Raw genomic sequence first — 19,519 nt, forward strand, 5'->3', positions numbered from 1 at the left:
TCCTGGACTGTTTCTCAGACCTATTAGGCACAAATGGGCTTTTCATCGACACCAGTCATGCGTGCCTGCTCCCTCCACCTCATTTATCATCTCCCACCACGGCACTGCACCCACTGCCAGCAGCACGCTGTGCCCCGCTCCCCTTCTAAAAGGCAGGCTGTACCAAGGGGCACGCAATGGGCCACAACACCAGCCGCTGTGCACACAGTCCCTGCCCTACACACAGGAGGGCAGAAGGGCAGAGGAAAGTACATTATCAGAAACCTCTGGGTTATGATGATCTGTTGGCTGTGGGATGTTTGCTGCAGATCTCCTTTGAAATGCAGAGTTGAGGCTGCAGCTTGGAGATGGTTAAGTGGTTGGGAGCAGGATTTGTCTTGCGTGGGGAAAAAAGACATTGGCCCGTTTGGCAGAATTGGTTTGTTCAGGGTGAGGGATAAGGATACATGCAAAGAGGATCTGGGAAACCCAGAAGCTTGAAGGAGGGGGTCAGAGAGCTGGAGGAGAGTGTAAGACGGGTGATGGGAGGGTTGTAGAGGCAGAGGCAGCAATGGCAGGGCTGGGCTGGGTCTTGGCAAGAGAAGCAGGGAGTAGAAGGGTTGGGGATTGGGGACAGGGCAAGACAGCAGATGGTGGGAGGCTCAGGGTGACAGGCAGAGGATAAGAAAGTGCTGGGAGCATGGTGACAGTGAGGGAGTACATACAAGTGTGCTGGAGGAGGCTGTTGCTGCCTCCAAGCTGTCAGTACCTCTCCTAACTGCAGCCACACACGTGTCCCAGCTGCTTACATTAGAAACCTGACTGGTGCCAATGAAGAGCCCATTTATGCCTAGGCCTCCATCTGACAACTCCACTGCCCAGCCAAGGCCTTGCACCTGCCCCACTACTTGGGCTGTAACAGCCTTGTTGCTGCTCCCCTTCTGCTGGGACCCAAAAGCAGGTTCCTCTTCTGCTTCTCCTCTCCTCCCCTGAGGTGAGCGGGAAAGAAGGCGGTGGTCAGTGCCCAGGGCTCTTTGGGAGCAGGAGTGGCTGAACTAGGTGGAACTAATGGAAAACATGCAAAGACCAGCAGGATTTACTGCCCGGTCATCTATTCCTGACACTTAGGACTGTCCCACTTGAAATCACAGCGTGTGACAGAATGACGAAGCAATGACGACAAGCTTACAGAGCCCCAAATGAGATTATGCTCCTTGGGGGGGACGCAAGCTGCTGGGGGCAGGGAAAAGATCTGTGCTGAGCACCTAGCAGGGGTAATAAGACCAGTTATCCAATGCTCTGTCTGCTTAGGATCAAAAATAGATACTCTGGAGAGAGAGAAAACACCCAAGCGAGCCAGCTGTGCAGACTCAGGGTACTTGGGACAATGACAGTGCCTCAGCCTGTAAAATGAATTGGCACAGGTTTGTGCCAGTGTTAGCACAACTGTGGCTTCAAAACAAAACAAAGCAGAGGAGGGGAGCAGGAGGAAAGGGAAGAGAGACAAGCCTGCACTTGGTTAACTAAAACTGTAGGCTATTTAAGACAGAAAGTGGAAGGGGCCAGGGCATCAGTGATAAAGAAGGTGTGGCTGTGCACAGTTTGCAGCATCTTAGCCTGTGGTAAATACCTAAGTAGCAGCCTGTCACACACAAATGGTAATCAGAGATCCAGCCGCATTGTGCTGCAGGCTGCATAAAAAGAATGAAGAGATGGGCCTTGCCCAAAGATCTTATCATGAAAGACAAGATCATGACGGATCTTATGGGACCCTAGGAAGATCAGCTAACACAGCTCAGAGAGAAAGGAGAGGACAGGGCTATGCACAGTGGGAGACATATCTCCAAGTAGAGGAGCCTTTAGATTTAAGCTAATTTACTGAAAACAGGTCTGTACAGAGTACACTTTTTTATTTGCCACCAGAAGATGCTGATTTGCAAAGTCTGAAGGTTTATTTCTTAACAAAAAAGCGTCTTTTCCTTGCCCATTAATCCAAGTGAAGCAGGAAATAAGACAAATCCTCACATTCACTTGCTGGTAAAAGCCACATTTTCCATGGGAGCTGCAGGATATCAGTGCTTCTGAATATATGGTCATCTCTATAGGTTCCAATTTTAACACGATCCATTAAAAGCTGAAACCAAATGAACCTGTTCAGGGCTCAGTTTCACATCTACACTCAACACTTAATCACAGGCTAGCTGGATACCCTTAAACCTTGACATTGGGAAAGCCAGGATAAGCCTTAGAAATAGCATTCTCTTTCCTGCCTCCCTGGAACCTTACTCTTAAGGACAGCACTGCAGTCTTGTCTGGCATCTGTCGGCTCAAAGTGCTTTCCAGATAATTAGTCATTTAACCTTGTCTCATGGAGAATAAACCAGCTCTGTTATAACTCCTTTTCAAGTGAGCAAGTAAGGGCATTGACATACATTTAACAGTAGCTGAAAACCAGGGCAACAGAAGCTGTTACCACCCATACCTGCTTATATCGCTCCTCTCTTGGAAATGTCTCCCTTCACAGTGGCAGGAACAGCTAAATGGAGACACGTCCACACCTAAACACATCACACTTCACATCCTGAATACCTGAGGAACCCCAGCTCAAGTTAACCCCAGTTCTGTACTGCAACACACCAGGCTGTAAAACACAGCAATTCAACTCTCCCTACCTGAAAGAAAGCAAATTCAGTCCAAGAAGGGCAGGGACAGAAGCTGCTTTAACCATCCCTGACTATTACACCACGAAGAGTGTAAATGTATTAAGGGTGTGGTCCCATGAACAGCAGAGCTAATTTGTCTGCTTCCCACAATGAGGAAAGTAAGATCTTCCTTTCCTTTCCTCTGGCCATACCCCTCACAATGCAGTTCTGCCCCTTCCCTTGTGCTGGCTCCGGCACTCGAGACACATTTGTGGGCTCAGAAAACAGTATTCCCTTTCTTTCTCTTTCTGGATTAGCTTTCTGACAGATAACCTGAGCAGGTCCAAAGAGCTGGTGCACAGTAACTCACTGGGAGCAGGAGCATCACTCCATTTTGGAGGAGGAGAGCTGTCAGATCAGCTCACCCTGTCTCTTGGATCTGCACCCTGAGGCACACAGAAGCAAGCAACTTGCTGGAGATCACATGCCAAAGTGGTAAAGGAAGCTGGGACTCATTTTCCCTCACATATTCAGGGTAATTTACATGTCAAGGTTGAAGCAGAGACATGAACAGTTCTTACTTTGTTATAAAAATCAGTCTATCAATCCATCCATCCAATAACAACCTCTCAATCTTATCAATAGATCATCTTCCCCAAAGTACAGTGCAGGAAAGACTCTTCTGGTCCATTTACAGGTTGCAACATCTTAACTGTTTTCTCCCAAGTTAAGCTGGCAGATGTGCCATACAACAATACTACACAAGTCACAGAGTTGCCTTCTTCCAGCACTGAACAGGGAGCTTCATTAAGTCATGCAAAACAATGGCTTCCTTGTACCTTGGAGACTCTTCTCCCTTTTGCCCAGCTTCCCACTGCCACTAGAGCCACATTTCAAGGCAGTGCAATTCTTAAGAAAAACACCAGAGAAGCAGAACAGTGGGAAGAAAAACTGTGGTGTCGACTGTTTATTCAGGTTGAAGAGCTGATGAAGACACTGTTGCAGCCCTGAGGTGAACAGGTTGGCACTGTGGGTCTGGGCTACTGTTGAGCTTCTCGTATTCAGGAGCTATCCAAACAGGAGTCAGAATTCACAGAATCACTAGGTTGGAAAGGACCTTCAAGATCATCAAGTCCAACCATTAATCCAGCGCCACCATGTCCCCTAAACCATGTCCTGAAGCGCCACATCCACACGTTTTTTGAACACTTCCAGTGATGGTGACTCCACCACCTCCCTGGGCAGCCTGTTCCAATGCCTGACCACCCTCTCAGTGAAGAAATTTTTCCTAATATCCAATCTAAACCTCCCCTGGCGCAACTTGAGGCCATTTCTTCTTGTCCTATCACTAGTTAGTTGGGAGAAGAGACCACCACCCACCTCACCACAACCCCCTTTCAGGTAGTTGTAGAGAGCGATAAGGTCTCCTCTCAGTCTCCTCTTCTCCAGACTAAACAACCCCAGTTCCCTCAGCCGCTCCTCATAAGACTTGTGCTCCAGACTCTTTGGGATTCACTCATAGTTTCTCACTCTGTCCTAAAAACAGCTCTAGCACAGAAAGTCTGCAGCACCTTGTAGGAGGGGGCTCAGAGAAAAGGCAGTGCTGCAAAACAGGCACTCCCAGAGCCTACTTATGTCCATGGTGCGACTTCTTCAGGCTTACACAGCAGCAGAAAAAGCATTAAGTGTCATGGAAGCATCACACAAACGTTGTTTCGTTGGGCATATAATACACAGCTTTGCCTTAGCTCTGCATTTACCCCAGGTTTCAGTCCAGGCTTGGATTAGCCAGCAGCCCCTGACTTAGCAGAGCCTCTCCACTGAAGAGCAACAGTTCAGGAGAACTGAGCCAGTCCTGACAGCCACAGTCTGCACAATGCTTGGCAGGAAAAAAGGACGCAATGTTTGGCTTTTCTTTAGAACATAGGATATAGCTTTTGCATATCCTTGTGATTATGCACATGAATGGCATAACCCAGGGGCTCCCCACTTCTGTAATACCTTGCATTCACCATGCTTTATAGAATTTAAGGTGTTTGGCCTCCTAAGGATGTATTATGCATTTTTTACAGAAGATAAGGCCAAGACACACTAAAATGATGTGCCTGAGGTCATATAAAAAGCATCTGACAGAGGAAAATAATTTCCTTCAACTCCCGTTCAAATGTTTTTCCTAATACCAGTGCCCACCTTGCCCATATGTTTCTACTATCCTTTTGCAAGAGGCGTTACATCTGACTGCATGAAAGCCATATATTTTATACAAGCCTTGCCCGTAAAATACAAGGGTATAGTCACTGTCCACAGCTGCCCTAAGCCATGATAATCCATGGCCAGAGAACAGGACCACAAAATGCAGTTATCAAGTCCTTGCAGCTTTTATGCAAGCAAAGAACAGAGATAAGAGCTATTTTACAGTTCTGGCTGTAAGCCAGGAACAGAGGACAGGATACACCTCCTCAGATGAGACCACTCATCCAATATCTACTCATTCTCCAAAAGCAACTAATGCCACTTTCCATTCACTCTTACATAAACATGTAACCAGAGAATTATACATCAGGTAGGTGTGTTATGTATAAGCCTTGCAGACGAACTTTTAGCCTTCACAAACTTCAGATCACATCTGCTTTCTGTCAGTACCCAAATTATAGGTCACTGGATCCTCCAGACTTCTCAACAATTCAGCATAACAACTGAAAAACTGGAGTGCAGATGGCCTTCCACTTCACTGCAGAAGGTGCTGACCAAAAAAAATATTTCCCTGCCACAGTGTTAACTGTGTTCACCTAATGTCAACATTTTTCATGGAAGCATGCTCCTATTTTGACAGCAGAAGATGAAGAGTATAGGCTGTGATGAACAGCATTGCTAACGCTGTCACCTGGGTACTGATGGAAAACACAAAATTCAACAGTGCCTGAGGCAGACCCGAATCTTAATCTTTCATTCCCAACCTCCTATAGGCTCACTGGGCACCACACTTACTGTCTTCATCCCAAGAGGCACCTGCAGGGCTGGTGAATGGGAGATTGGAAGGCATGATCAAAATCAGTGAGAGAATCCCTACCCTCACCATCTCTCCCCCTCCATGCGGTGGCTGCTGTTGGTGATGGATGCAGATGAGATGCTAATGACCCGCACCTTTACCTTTGAAGCTGCCATGACGGCGGCTGTGGCTGCGACATTCAGCCCCCGCTTCCCAAAGTGCACAAGGGCATCGTAGCTCCGGTCTTTTGCCTGGACGAGGCAGTCATCAATCTCCTGTCACAGCAGACAACAAAAGAAAACAAAAGCACAAGGACAAGTTCAGAGTGCTCCCAGCCTCAAACTCTTGGCAGAGCCGGGTCATCTTTTATGGAAGTAGATATCCTCCATTTTCTCCACCTTGGCTGAAGAGAAGTTCACAGCCAATGTTTGCAAAGAGGAAAGGTTTGCAGGGGGGCAGTAACTCCCATTGCAGGCTTTGGGAACTCTTTATTCTGCAAATGGAAGACCAGGACCCAAAGTTGGGATACGCTTGCACAGTGCAACCACCACCAATAGGTCCTGAAAGCAAGACCGATATATGTACCTGGGCAGAACGGACTAGGAGCCATTTGCAATCTATGGACTCTAAAGCCAAACTGGATTGCCCCATAGTTAAAAAGAATCATATTATGAGACTGGGCAGCTGCAGCTGTACTGCCCTGGGTCTAGGACTGGTGGTCTCAGAAGCATCTGAGATATGTCTGCACACCACTGCAGTGTCCAGCTTCAACATGCCCATGGAACTGGTAGGTCCAAAGCTTCTGGATTTCGATGTTGCTCAATATACAGTGAATTGGTTATGAGAGTTTCTGCCCTCACCCTCCCTCCCTTCAGACACAGAGGCCTCGATGATAATGGATGACAACGACTTCCAGTGCTCAGCTACTGGATGTGTTGGGCTAGTAGGCACTGGAGGCTGTGAGAAGCTGCTGGCTGTTTAGTGATTCCCTCTATATTCCTAATAGATAAGAGGAAGTAAACCAAAATGCACAAGCATTTGTGAGAAGCATAAGCAAATGTTCCCAGGAAGCAGGGAGACAGGGGGCTGATCCCCACTGTCCTTGGACAAAACTGAGAAACAACTGTTTATGCACTGCCTGTGGCTAAACAGAGATCTTTTATTTCCATAGTTGTCAATGTGGAAAACAGTTATTCACTTCTTAGTAGTCTGCATGTTGATATGCGACCGATAGCTATTCTTGGCCCATGTATTCACATGAGCCAAATGGATCTGCCTGACAATGTCCCATTCACAGCCACAGGAACCTCCTAGGCAGGCAAATGATCCAAGCTGTAATGCTCCCCCCTCAAATTAGCACCATGAATTTGAGCAAGACATTTCTCAACCCAGGACCTCAACATGCTACACGCCTTACTTCAGCATGCTGTGTGTCTCCCAACCAGGCAAGTGCTTACTAAGCCCCTTTCAGACAGGCTTGCCTATTTGTCTCGTTGCCGCACCATGTTTTAGGCAGAGCTGGGAACAAAGTTCAGGGGCCCTGGCTGCCAGACCCTGTTTCTCTAATTGTTCTATCCAGCCACAACATAGCACTCCAGCTATATTCAGCCAGTAAGTGCAAAGCAGCTCAGTAGGTATTTTTATCCCCCTCTCTCCCAACTTCTCAAGTGCACAAAGATGAGTTAATATGCATGAGTGCGCTTGAACAGATGCCAGTATTCAAAAACACCACAACCACAAAGAACAAAAACACCAACCAAAAGGAGATGATGAAACGATAGAGGAAGAGAATCAGCAACTCCCAGTCCTTCAATGAAAATGAGCCATACGAAGACTGGAGTAAACACATTGTAGACCTGCACCATCCAGAGGGGACCTGGGCACCTGTGATTACCTTTTCTTTTGAAGACAGCGTTGGATGAACAAATTTCCTGTACAGGAGGCTGGAGCCTTTTGTGTATGGAGACAGCAGCCAAGCTACAAAAGCTATTTTGAGTTCATAGTAGAATGGAAACCTAGAAGAAAAAGAGCTGTTAATGTCCACTCCCAATTTAACCATTGCCCTTAATTAGAGGTGCTCAGCATAGGAAGGGACTAGCCAGTCTAGCTTAGGGCAGCTTTTGCTTACCAAAGAATCCAAAGACCAAAACACATTCACTCACCTTTGCACACATCTCAACTAGGCATTTGGGTAAATCGTTACTTGGGTATCAGGACCATTATATAACGGTCTGGAAGACTCTGCTGCTGTGTGTTAAGAGATTTCTACAGGCAAAGAGCACAGATGCTGCCTTCATAGTATCCCCAGTCATGAAGGAGCAAAGAGCAAACCAGAAAATCAGTATTCCATTGATATATTTATGCATCTTTCATCTCTCTGCCTTTCTGCTTTTAAGATAACACTTATCTGACTGAAACTGAAATACAAGAACCTTTGTTGTCCAAGGAACATAAAGGTGCAGATCCACACTGTGGCTTTCAGGTAGCACGGCAAAATACGCAGGACACTAACTAACAACAGGACATGCTTTAGCTGTAACAACAAGCCAGGGACTTCTTAAGATTAGATTATCCAGACTCTTTTCTGGAGGACAGAGCCTAGAGCTCAAGGCTGGCTGCCTGGCAGCATCCTAATGCGGGCCAGCTTATTGCTGCCAGCAGTGTGACGAACCAATGCTACCCTTTGTAGGCAGGGGCAAGTCAGAGCAGCACAGAGACCCTGTGACTGACGGCTATGCACCAGCCCAGCTGGACCCAGACAGACTCCTGTGCTAGCACAGCACTAATCACTGAGACCCTACAGCATCCAGGTCTGACCCAATGGACCTCTGCAATGCTCTACTCCGAGCATGGACTTGCCAGGTTGGTCTTGCACCTCACTGAGGATCTCTACAGCATACTTGGTTTCACAGGCTGGAACAAGCCCTCTGTCATTCCTCCCGACAGACCCTCATAATACATCCTCCAAAAAATCAATGCTCCAGATGAACACAGTGGAGATAGATCTGCATGCAAATTAGACAGAGACAAAATAACGTCTTTTATCTCCTTTTCAACAGATCTGACATGTTGCCAAGTACCCCCCATTCCCTGTGTCTGGAGGACTCACTAGAGCCATGCAATGCTACAGAGGAACCGGCTTTAGGTGAGGGCCATGCACTACAGTTAAATTTTCATCCTCAAGTCTACTGATCTCACTGGTTTCCACTAGAAAGGCCTTACTAAAAAGGGCAACCAAGCAACAAACATTTCCAAACTTGAGCATCCAAATTTAAGGAACTGAATCTGATAATTGGGCATTTATATTCTGTCATACTGTCAGAAGTCACCAGGCACCAGGTCCACCGGCACCAGAGAGCCCCCATCAGTACGGGCTGTAACTTCCTCCATCAAACTGTAAACCCAGCCTAACTGGGAACGGGCCTGGCATAACATCCCAAAACCACCACCCATGCAGCAACCCACAAAGTCCTGTGCTGCAAGGCTGTTTCTGCCTGATCCCTAGAGCTTGTGTATTTACTGTAGGACACAGCTAGGTAAGTCTAGAACTATGCCTGTAGCTAAAGCTACTGTTGTTTACGTGATGATCTCTGCAAGCACCCAACTCGGCAATCGGCTGCACCTCTCTCTGACAGGCAGGGGACTGAGACTCCTGGAATGATTTCTCACTGATTTATCACTGAGTAGTTCCGCCCTCTTTCTTGCTTTTCCTATGACAGCACTGAGAAAGGAAGCATGGCTCCTCCAGACAAAACACCTCTATGTGTCTGAAACTGCTAACCCCATGTTCAGGAGGCAGTGCACCTTTGTGTCCCTTTTTTCCCCTTGTAAGTATTTCCATTTTCTTTCCATCTCATGCCAAAGACCTTATCCCATCTGGTGCTCACCAGCAAAGAAAGATGTCCGTGAATGTCTCTGCTGTCGTGAAGAGGGCGAATATGATCCAGTACATCATCCATTTGACCTGGTAAACAAAAACAGTAGCTGGGTCATTTTTCCCCAAGGGCCTCAAACTATCTCTTACAGGCACACATGCACAGAATAACTCCCACAGAAAAAAGGTTCTTTCCCCCCCGCTGTGTATTTAACAATGACTACGGACTTGAAGATGCCAGAGCTCCCCCCACCTCAGCACATAACACACATCAGATTCCCACACAAGCTCTTGGGAAGGAAATTGTGGCCTTTAGGATTAGTATCATGAAAAGAAGAGCAGCCTGAGTCTGTCCCTACAGAGGAAGCTCCACTGACCAGCAGAGGACCATAGCCCTATCACAGGGCATTAAAAGTCTTACTTGGCTCATCTTAATAGCAAAGGTTAATACTAGGGTGTTGGCCAAACTGTAATTAAGACAAATGTAATTACTTACATAATATCTAGAGGCAGGGGAAACTAGCCAGGAAGAGATAAAGAGGTAACTGCCCATCCCATGATCCAGGGCTCCGGACACAATCAACTCACCACAACTTACTGAATTAGCGTACGTCAGCTGAGTGACGGTGCCTCCTCACATCTACACCCTGAGCCCAATGCCATGACAAGGGCAAGAGCATTAGCTTAAAACCCTTACTTAGGGCTTAGGTGAAAGCATTTTACCTCAAATTGGTAGGGAAAGCATGTACTGTGCTGTCACCGTGTTCAACTATGGTAACGCTACTGTGGGGTTGACTGCTTGGTGGGTGATTTATGGATGGTCTCCTTTGTGGTGACAGTGACAGACACAGAAAGAGTCTTTGGGGACTGTGACTTAGTCAGGGAAACTGTAGTGTCTTGAGTAATTCAGGAATCTGGGGATTTTTGTCACTGAGCACTAAATGGCATTTAAAAGCACACCTAAGCTACTCTGATGTATGCAGTATTAACTCTTCTTGGGCTGGAAAAGAAACCACGGATTTCTCACATGCCATCAGCACTTCCAGTGATTTTTATCAAGTGACGTGGTGCTCCTCTTCTGCAGCACTGTCATCACAGAGATGATGTAAGGAATAATTTCTAAGTACTGGAGATAAGAGAGAAACCTTTCATTCCCCCTCAGTATTTTTTTCCATTGTAAAACTGTAAAACTGAAAGTCCAAACAGCTTTAAGAATCTGTCTCTCCAAAGGAAAAGGGATGGTAAGACAAAAGTTATTAATTTAAGTGAAAATTGTCATCTAATTAGCTATATTTGTAAATGGAGATCCCTAAGCAGCTTTGCTGGAATGTTAGAAAGCTTAAGGAAGTAAAATCCATGAAAATCCAAGATTCAGAGAATTGGACCATGTTACCTAAGGCTGAGATAATTGCAAGAGAATAAAGGAAGGCTGGAAAGAAGGCAGTACAAGAGGGATACCTACACCAGGTGCTGCTTTTGGGGAAGGGAGGATGGAGGTGGCAATAAATCTGGATCTCACTAGCTCTGAAATGGCTTGCTCCATCTTCTCCCTGATGCAGTGAGGACCGTACCTGTAGTCTCTCTCCATCTCCCTGCAGGTACTGAAACTACTCCCTGAGCACCTGTTGCGCAGCTAGAAAACTGCTCCCCTGAGATTTTTATGTATATTTATATGTATTTATATTTAGTGTTACAGCAGTAGAATGGCACTGCCAAATGCCCGAGAGCACTGTCTTCCCAGGGCAGCTTCTGCCAGGCTTTTTACATAACTGCGGCTCCCTCAAAGCCTCACTGTAGACATTATTGCCAGCAAAACTTTTAAACACAAAGCAAGATCTGGTGTGGATGGGCTTGGATCAGCCTAAAACACCATTTATCAAAATGACTATTACCAAGCAGAATAAAAATAAACTACAGTGACATAAGTTTTGACTAGTAAATAAAGGTTTGTTTTGTGTCAGTGTAAATTACTACTTCTTTTTTTTCTTTTTTCTTTTTTTTTTTTTTAAATCAGACCCCTAACGGACATATTGCCACAACTGGTGTGTTAAACTGAAAAACAACTGTAAGTGCAGACCAGGTCTTAGATCAGCTGTTCCCACATTTGGATCATGACCCCATGTGCCTGATGTGAGTTCCTCTTTTGCAATTGAATTTCCAACAGGAATTGGAGCCTTCAACAAAATATTTTCCAGAAAGGGACTATGGAAATGTTAAGAATCAGTGTCAGACACTGCTTGGGGATGTGAGTGCACGTCTTCACCATTTCCAAGCAAAGGGTGTACAAACCTTGAGAAGCACAGCTGTGCAAGGGTTGCAGAGACATTTTGCCTTAAGTATCTGATATGTTCTGTAACGCTTATGATTCTCAAAATATCCAAGACCATTATCTGAAGGAGGGGACTGATAAGAAAGGAAAAATCTCAGCAGCTACAGTGAGTTCCAGTTTGAGCTTGCACTAAGGACTTAATGGGATAGCCACCTACGCTGTTACCCAGAGGAGAAAATGAACTTGTTATCCCTGGGATCTTGAGAGGATTGAAGAGTCAAGATCTTAAGGCTGAGCTGGGTTCAGTGAACTCAGGTTGTGAAGGGTGTTACAAATCCTACAGGACTCCCAAGAGCATCCAAGTGGTTTTGATTCTCCCACATTTAACCTTCCCTGATGGCCCCATACGCCTTTAGAAAATGGGGCCCAGGGAAGATTTTTCAGCAAAAGGACAAGACAACAGAACCATTTGCCAGATCTGCCTGTAAATAGGTCGCTCCACAAGGAAGGATATTTCTATCTGAGGATTCAGTCATATGTGCTTCAAATTGCCTCCTCTGATCCTTGTTTTGAGTACGCAGCTAAAACTTCAAGCCTTTTTGGAATGACTTTGATTTATGCTGCTCTTCAGAAACAAAGGAAAACATGTAAAGCTCTGGATGCCAAATACCTTTTAAGTCAGCCGTATACAGCTCACACCACCAGAAAAATAGCATACATTTGTCAAAGAGCACATCAACTCTGCAGAGGAGCCAGAAGCAGTAACCCAAGTCTCCTTATTCGACACTTGTGCCTAGCAACCAGCCAGTCCACCTTCAGGCCAGTCTTCCCCTTGCACTGATTTAGGAGCTTTCCCAGAACACAGGCACCACCTTTACAATGTGGTGAGGGACAATCTTAGAAAACAAACCCTGCAGCACTGCCACAAACCTCATTACTCACATATTCTTTGATGTCCTTTGATTTCACGGCTTTGTAAGAATAATATGCAGGGTAAAGAGTGCCAAATATAAGCCTGGGAAAAAAAACAAACAAATGGATTAAATTGATTTCCTGTCACAGAGAAAGATTTCCCCCCTCCCTCCCCCGTCTGTTAAATGTGTTTCTTTAGCACTAGTGTTAGGATTTGATTTAAGCTTGAGTGCACTAAGTACAGTACAGGACTGATTTTGCATCACTGAATTCAGAGAAACTATTGACAGTGGCGTGAATGAAGAGCAGGGATTCAGGTTGACTTTCCTTTTGCAATGGTTTCCATAGCAGTTACACACAAAACAAAACAAACAAAAACCCCAAAACAAAACAAAGGCCACCACACTTCTTTTAAAAGGAAATTAAAAATTTCAAAATAATCTACTGTGACACCAGGAACATAGGAGTGTTGCTTTCAGAGGCAGGACAAAATATCATTTGTCTAAAATACCTTCCACCTCTATTCAGCACTCTGAAAAGCTGGCAGAGGATAAAGCAGCATCCAAGTTCTACTGGCGCAAGGGTTAGAATTCTGGAGCTTTATCCTACATTAAAGCTGCTAAAGGGAAGAGCCCTGCGCTCCTCAGTAAAGTCGATTTGGGCGCATCAAAGGAGGAGGAATTTGCCCACCAAGATATTCCAACAGCATCAGGCCTAAAAATCCCAGCTCTAGTGTTTTTTTCAGACAGTTTTCTTTCGTTTTCAAGTCTGAGAAGGAGGCTGTCCTTCAAGACTTGAATCAGCTTCAAGATTTCATGTAAGAAAGAAATAAAGATCTGTTAGTTAAAAATAGCACTACTGAGAAAAAAAAATTGCGAGTTGTTTATACTAACTCCTCTCTGCATCACTGCCTTGCTGCTTATTCACTTCTATTATTCTCGACATAAGCAGAGGCTTGTCAAAATCACTTTGCCCTGCCCAAGTTTCAGTCAGTTTTATTCAATGCAGTAAGATGATGCTGCAAAATCTGAATTTAATAGATTGCAGGGGAATGTTTATTGGCTTGCATCCACGGCTCTTTCCACTGGAGCTTTTGCTTTAAATTCATACAGCTGTTTCCGCTGCTCTTGGGAATGGAAACGATCAATGTTTCAATCCCTAATTGTGGAGCCACATGGACCCGCAGTCGTCTTTTCCATCCTTCCAGTAGCGATTGTGTGCCATGGGACTCATAATTACAGTTGAGTCCATTACGTGCGTAAGACATTAAAAATTAACACTCTGGGATATGGTGTACCATCGTACTTCCCGTAGCTCAAGAAGGTATTTGTGAAAGAATGGAGTGAGCCAGCACACATCTTGATTTCCAAAGCAGTGACTGAAGACAATTTGTCTGCTATTCATCATGCTTACTGTAGCATAGCTTAGCAAAACCTGAAGCACAATGCAGACTTCAGAAACGCAGCTACTGAGTGAGGAGATTCAGTATTTTACAGAGGCTTCACACTGGCTTCAAAAAGCTTTGCTGGAAACAATCAGATCTGAACCTGTTTCACCCACAGGGGCTGTGCTATATGCAGGGATTAGATAAAAATGCTCAGAAAGATTCTGGGAAACCAAACGCATTTTTGTCCTTTGCGGTATCTTAACAAACAGCAACACCATTTAAAGCAAGGAAGAACACACAGACAATAGCTTGATCCTGTTCCCACTGAAGCTAATAACAAATATTCCCTCAGAGTTCAACAGTAGCAGGACCTAATCCAAAGAAGGTAGTGCTCACAAAAGGAAGAAAGCTCTACAATATTCAGAAACTAACAGCTGAGCACATGAATAATATTTTTGGCTCTACTTATGAAAAGTACCGCATTTCTGTCCTTCCTTCTTGGCCTGGGCAGGCTGCTATCTCACGCTTTTCTTTCCTGCAAATAATCACTGAATGATTGATATTCATTTCCTCAGTTTGTGCTGGTAACAGAAAGTAACTGGATCCTGAAGAAGCAAACAGTTTACAGGATCACTAGAAAAGAATTAGTTGCAGACAATAAACACTTAAAAAAAATTCCCGTCAGGGAAGGAAACTGTGCAATACTTTTGCATATGCAGAGCAAGGGAGCAATAAGGTGATGTGCTTTCCCTAAACCAGAGATCGAGAGTTTCACTGATTTGCCTTGTAGAACATTGTGTGCATATATGGACATTCATAACTGCTATGGTTTACCAGACTGAAAACTGTTTTAAGGAATGTTGGATCCCAGTCTTGTCACTGCTATGGCTTACTATGTTGCTTGGAGTCACTTAACCTCTGAGTACACCCTACAAATTGAAGACAAAAGATGTTCAGGCATTTCTGTAAAGCATATTCAGGGTTTTGAAGACAAATACCTGCACATAGACATATTCCAAAAAGTCTCTGGAAGTTACTGTCTTCACTGGGCTTTGGATCAGGCTTGAGTACAGTTGATTTAATTCAAAAATACATGTTAATCTTCTGTCTCTTCCCTCAGTTCATCTCCCCTGCTGAAGACAGTGCTTCTCTATTCCCCCTCATCCAAGCTTCCCGTGTAATTAAAGTTATTGTTGATTCCTGCTTTCCTTCATCCCCATGCTCAGCTGTTGCCAAATCACTCCTGCACACTATACACAAAACTAAGGCTGATTCTTTGTCCCTCTGCCCAAGTCACTAGTCATTCCTTGTCTAAGTCTCCATTCCAGCCTCCCTTGCATGCTTTACTGATCTCTACCCCACCTGGATGCCCTACTTGCTTCTCCACTGCATATCAGCCCATCACCTCTAAAAAAAGCTGTTCCCTGACAGTTATCCTGACAGTCCATAGTTTGAGAGGTAGCAGCCAAAGCCACATAAATTCTAAGCATATCATTCCCCAGTTCCTCCTCACCTCTCTAATCTTCTTCTGCAACACTCCAGTTCTACCTGACATTCTCTGAACCACACCACAGGACCTTCCTTTCCTCACATATCCCCAGAATCACAGCAGAGACCCCCAGTTCCCTCCCACAACTGCCAGCTGACCTGGGAACCACATGTGCTATGACTCCTTCCATGGTACATGCACTGACTGCCTGACTGGTGCCTGCCAGCTGGCAAGCCAAATTAATGACCTACCTATGGAGTTAACACTGCAGCTTTTACCTCTGGCGGACACTGCTATGAGACAATCTCCTACCCAGCAGCTACTTCTTATGAATAATGTAGAAACTTAACATTTGAGACCTCTCTGAGACAGCTATTTTGCCACAAACACTTTGTGGATCCAAAAGCTAGCAGCAGTGGAAAAAAAGACTACTTAAGCCCCATTTCCTTAGGAAACTAGGCTACAAATACAGAGTCAACCCACTCCCCACCCATTTCCATCTTTCAAAGCTCCTTTGAATGAGCTATGTACCCCGGAAACCCTTAGCTCTTTTACCCTCTATGCAAAATTAGAAGCAGACATCCTGATCAGCAAACCAGGGACTCCCAGAGCTTGATGCAGTAGTTGCTCCATTTAAAGCTACGGAGGTGTGTTCCTACAGTCTGGGCTAAAACAAACACATACTCTCAGGGTATAGGGCAAGGCAAGGAAGTAGTGACATTCATCAGCATTCATCATTCTAATCAGAGTTAGGAAAAGCACTAAACAACCAACCACAACAGTCTAACAATTCTTACACTGCTCCATGCTGGCGGTCTACATCAATTACAATTGCCTTGAAAAAGGACAAAACAGCAGCTGTAAAGAAATCACTGAAGAGTCAACTAATAGTGCAACAGGAGGCAAAAAACTAAGTACAAGGTTAGTCTTCCTAAAGAATCAATAAGGATTAATGCTGAAAATTTTGTAATCCTATCAGGCATATCAGAAGCAGCAATGCTCAGTCTGGACCGCTACGTGTGCTTCTGGTCATTCTTTGTCAAAAGGTGGAGGCAGAAAGGAAAAGGAGAAGGGCAACAAAAGTGTGTGGAAGCGCACTGAGGAAGATCCATAAAATGGACTGTAAATGCTGCAATTGTTTCTTTTGCAAAGACAAATAACTGAGGTTTTTTGCTCCTGCTCCTGATGCAGTGTAAAGGCATGTTCAACTGAATGAAGAGAACAAAGCCAAAAACCCTCTCTATCACCAGGAGTTAATCTGTGGAACTGACTAACTGTATTTATTTATACAATTACATTACATGGGATTTGGGTGTTTTTTTTTTTCATTATTCAAGTTCACCACTAAATGAGACAGGAAAGGACAAAACTTCCCATATTGTGTGGTTTCTTGATTATCTGGGGAATATTAAAGCAACTGAACTGTTGGCTCCTCTTTAGTAATCTCTCTCATCAGCTGCACCATCACCAAATCTCCTTCTGTCTCCACCCGCAGCCAGCCCTGGCTATTATGTTCTTCCTGTACCTTCTCCCATCTGCTAACGCAGTGATCTGACCATCACAGAGCACAGGCTAACCCAGATGTGACAATATTCCTAATAGCATCTAGGTTATAGCCTGGGGATCAGCATCAGAGCTGGTACCAGGTCCTGGGAGGGCCCCACATGACATCTTGAGTTCTGATGATCTGGTGATGCTATTTCTTCATGAGGGGCCTGGTCCTACAGCCATTTACCTGTAAAATTAATTCTCATATTCCGTACAGCAGCCACTGAAATAAATAGAAAGACTCTCCGCGATTCTCAGAAGTACTGGCCAAGACTCAGGTTATCTCCAGAAATGCCTGCACATCCATTCTCTTGAGTATTTTTAAACACACAGGTATTTTCTGGATGGTTACCTACTGTTACGAATATACCAGCACGATGCCATCCACATCCCAAGCCATCCAAGTTCTGCTCTTCTAGTTACCATGCCACCAGCAGCGTTTGGGCTGCCCAAACATTTAGAACGTTGTACTATTACAACACAAATAGAACAGCCCTTATTTTGTCCATAAATAACTAATGTTTCTATATCATTGGCACACAGCAGCCAAGATGGCAAACTTCTGCTCACACACAGGGATGGACACGTTTAGGAATCACTGAAATACTTCCTATTTCCTCAACATGTTCACCGGCTAGTGCGTGCTTCTTACACATGGAGCGGCAGCTGAGCTGTCACCGTGCCAGCATTCTCTGCTGAAACTGCCGAGAAGGGTGCCAATAGGTTTGCATTCCTTATTATCAGTCCTAATTAATGTTCACACAGTGCCACAGATTAAAAATAAACAGTACTGTCTTTGCACCAAAGGTTCCCAGTTTAAATCCAACAGCTGTGGGTGTGAAAATAAGCAGTGGACAAGGTCAGGTAAAGGGTTAATGCAAGCCCCTTGACAGGCCAAATGCCTGATATCCAAGAAGGGGTGGAGAAAGCACCAGCTGCAGAGAAGGAGGCTTCAGGCTGGTATTCCCTGGGAGATGGCTCCTGCAGATTCTGTGTGGTCATTTTGCGGCAGAATAGGTCCTGCACAGGGGCTTCAGGGCAGCCAGGAACTTGTCTATCCAACCTCAGGGTGACAGTTGATGCCATCCCCACCCTGGACCTCAGGAGATGTGGATACCCAGCCATGCCAGCCTGACACCCCGATACACTCCAAGAATACCGAAGGTACACGGTGCCTCAGTGACAAAAACATACCCCAAGGAAAGCACAGGGCCCTGACACCCCTAAGGCAGATCAGGCTCACTTCAAACTCCATTTGCAACTGGAATCAAACAACCTCGCGGGGTTGGTTCAGAGCTGCCAAGGACAACCATGCAGCTGTGCCCATGCCCTTGGCCAGTCATTCACTGCCTCTGCAGGTATTAACAAGGTGTAAAGCTCCACTTGAACCGTCACCCAGCACACTCCTCTGCTTTGGGAAACACTCCTCCCCACACTCCTCTGAGCTGCTGAGACCTTGTCCTCACGAGCACTTCTGAAGTACCATGCACACTCACAGCAACGAGGAAAGAGAGGGCAGGCCAGGGAGAACTCGGCGTCTAGCACAAGTGTTCCACTTCCTGTCCAGATCCACCTCTGACTTCTCAGACAGGTTACTACAGAAGCAAACTGCAAACTTCATCTTGGTTAATGTAACCTAACGGCTGGTGAAATCTAATCGTTTCTCTTGGTGTAACTGTGGGGTAAAGGGACACCCGACTGTCCTTCCAGCAGAAATAGCAAGAGCGAGGGCTGTCCTTGATGCTTCTAATTTAAGCAGTCTTGGTCCTCCCAAAGCAGCACAGTTGACACCACCTTTTTTTTTTTTTTTTTTTCTCCTCCTCAGCCAAGGCACTCCTCCCGTGGAAGCTGGAAGATGGCCAAGCACAAACAGGTGAAGAGATGTGGTGAGGAGGACGGGTGGAGGAAGCTGCCTTGGCCAGCCTGGAGCCATCACACAACTATTACGTTTACTCACATTGAGATCCCACATCCAGACTTGTCTAAAGGCAGAAAACACGATTTCCTTCTCCCCACTTCTTGTCAGAGGCAGAAGATGGAAATGCTAAAATAGCAATACTACTGATGGAGAGACCTTGCAAAATATTGAGATCATTAAAATAATGCACCTGATGACTAATAAAATGCAATGTTCCTGCTAAAACTACCAGCAGTGAAGGGTCTCACAGGGTTGATATTTACACTGACACCCTTGAGTATCATAGTTAAAGCCCAACCGAGATTAAGCAGGTACTTCGCCCTTCCCAGGGTTACTGTTCCAGGCTGACTTCAAACTCGGGCAGAATCACATCAGTTTACACCCAAGCTAATGCTTCAGTTTTCTTTACAGTCCTTCAGAAGAGAAAAGGTCTGTATAGCTGCTATAAAAATACCCCAGGGCTCTGCAGTTATTTTAGGAAGCAAATTTATTGCAGGTAGAGCTGGTCTACA

At 45.3% G+C, this 19,519-nt stretch overlaps 1 protein-coding gene across 1 annotated transcript in view; it reads right to left on the minus strand.

The window, feature by feature from the left end:
• The window catches only part of REEP1 (receptor accessory protein 1), a gene marked incomplete at its 3' end in the record, with an annotated part of 69,956 nt that overhangs the window by 28,139 nt on the left and 22,298 nt on the right, over positions 1 to 19,519 (minus strand). The window contains exons 2-5 of the mRNA XM_081999179.1: positions 12,696 to 12,768; positions 9,498 to 9,574; positions 7,505 to 7,625; positions 5,772 to 5,885 (exon numbers count right to left, since the gene is read on the minus strand). Coding sequence (XP_081855305.1) covers positions 5,772 to 5,885; positions 7,505 to 7,625; positions 9,498 to 9,574; positions 12,696 to 12,768 — 385 coding nt within the window. The remainder of the gene's footprint in view (positions 1 to 5,771; positions 5,886 to 7,504; positions 7,626 to 9,497; positions 9,575 to 12,695; positions 12,769 to 19,519) is intronic.

The sequence above is a fragment of the Phaethon aethereus genome (genome assembly GCF_964289735.1).
Source record: "Phaethon aethereus genome assembly, chromosome: 4".
NCBI lineage: Eukaryota > Metazoa > Chordata > Aves > Phaethontiformes > Phaethontidae > Phaethon > Phaethon aethereus.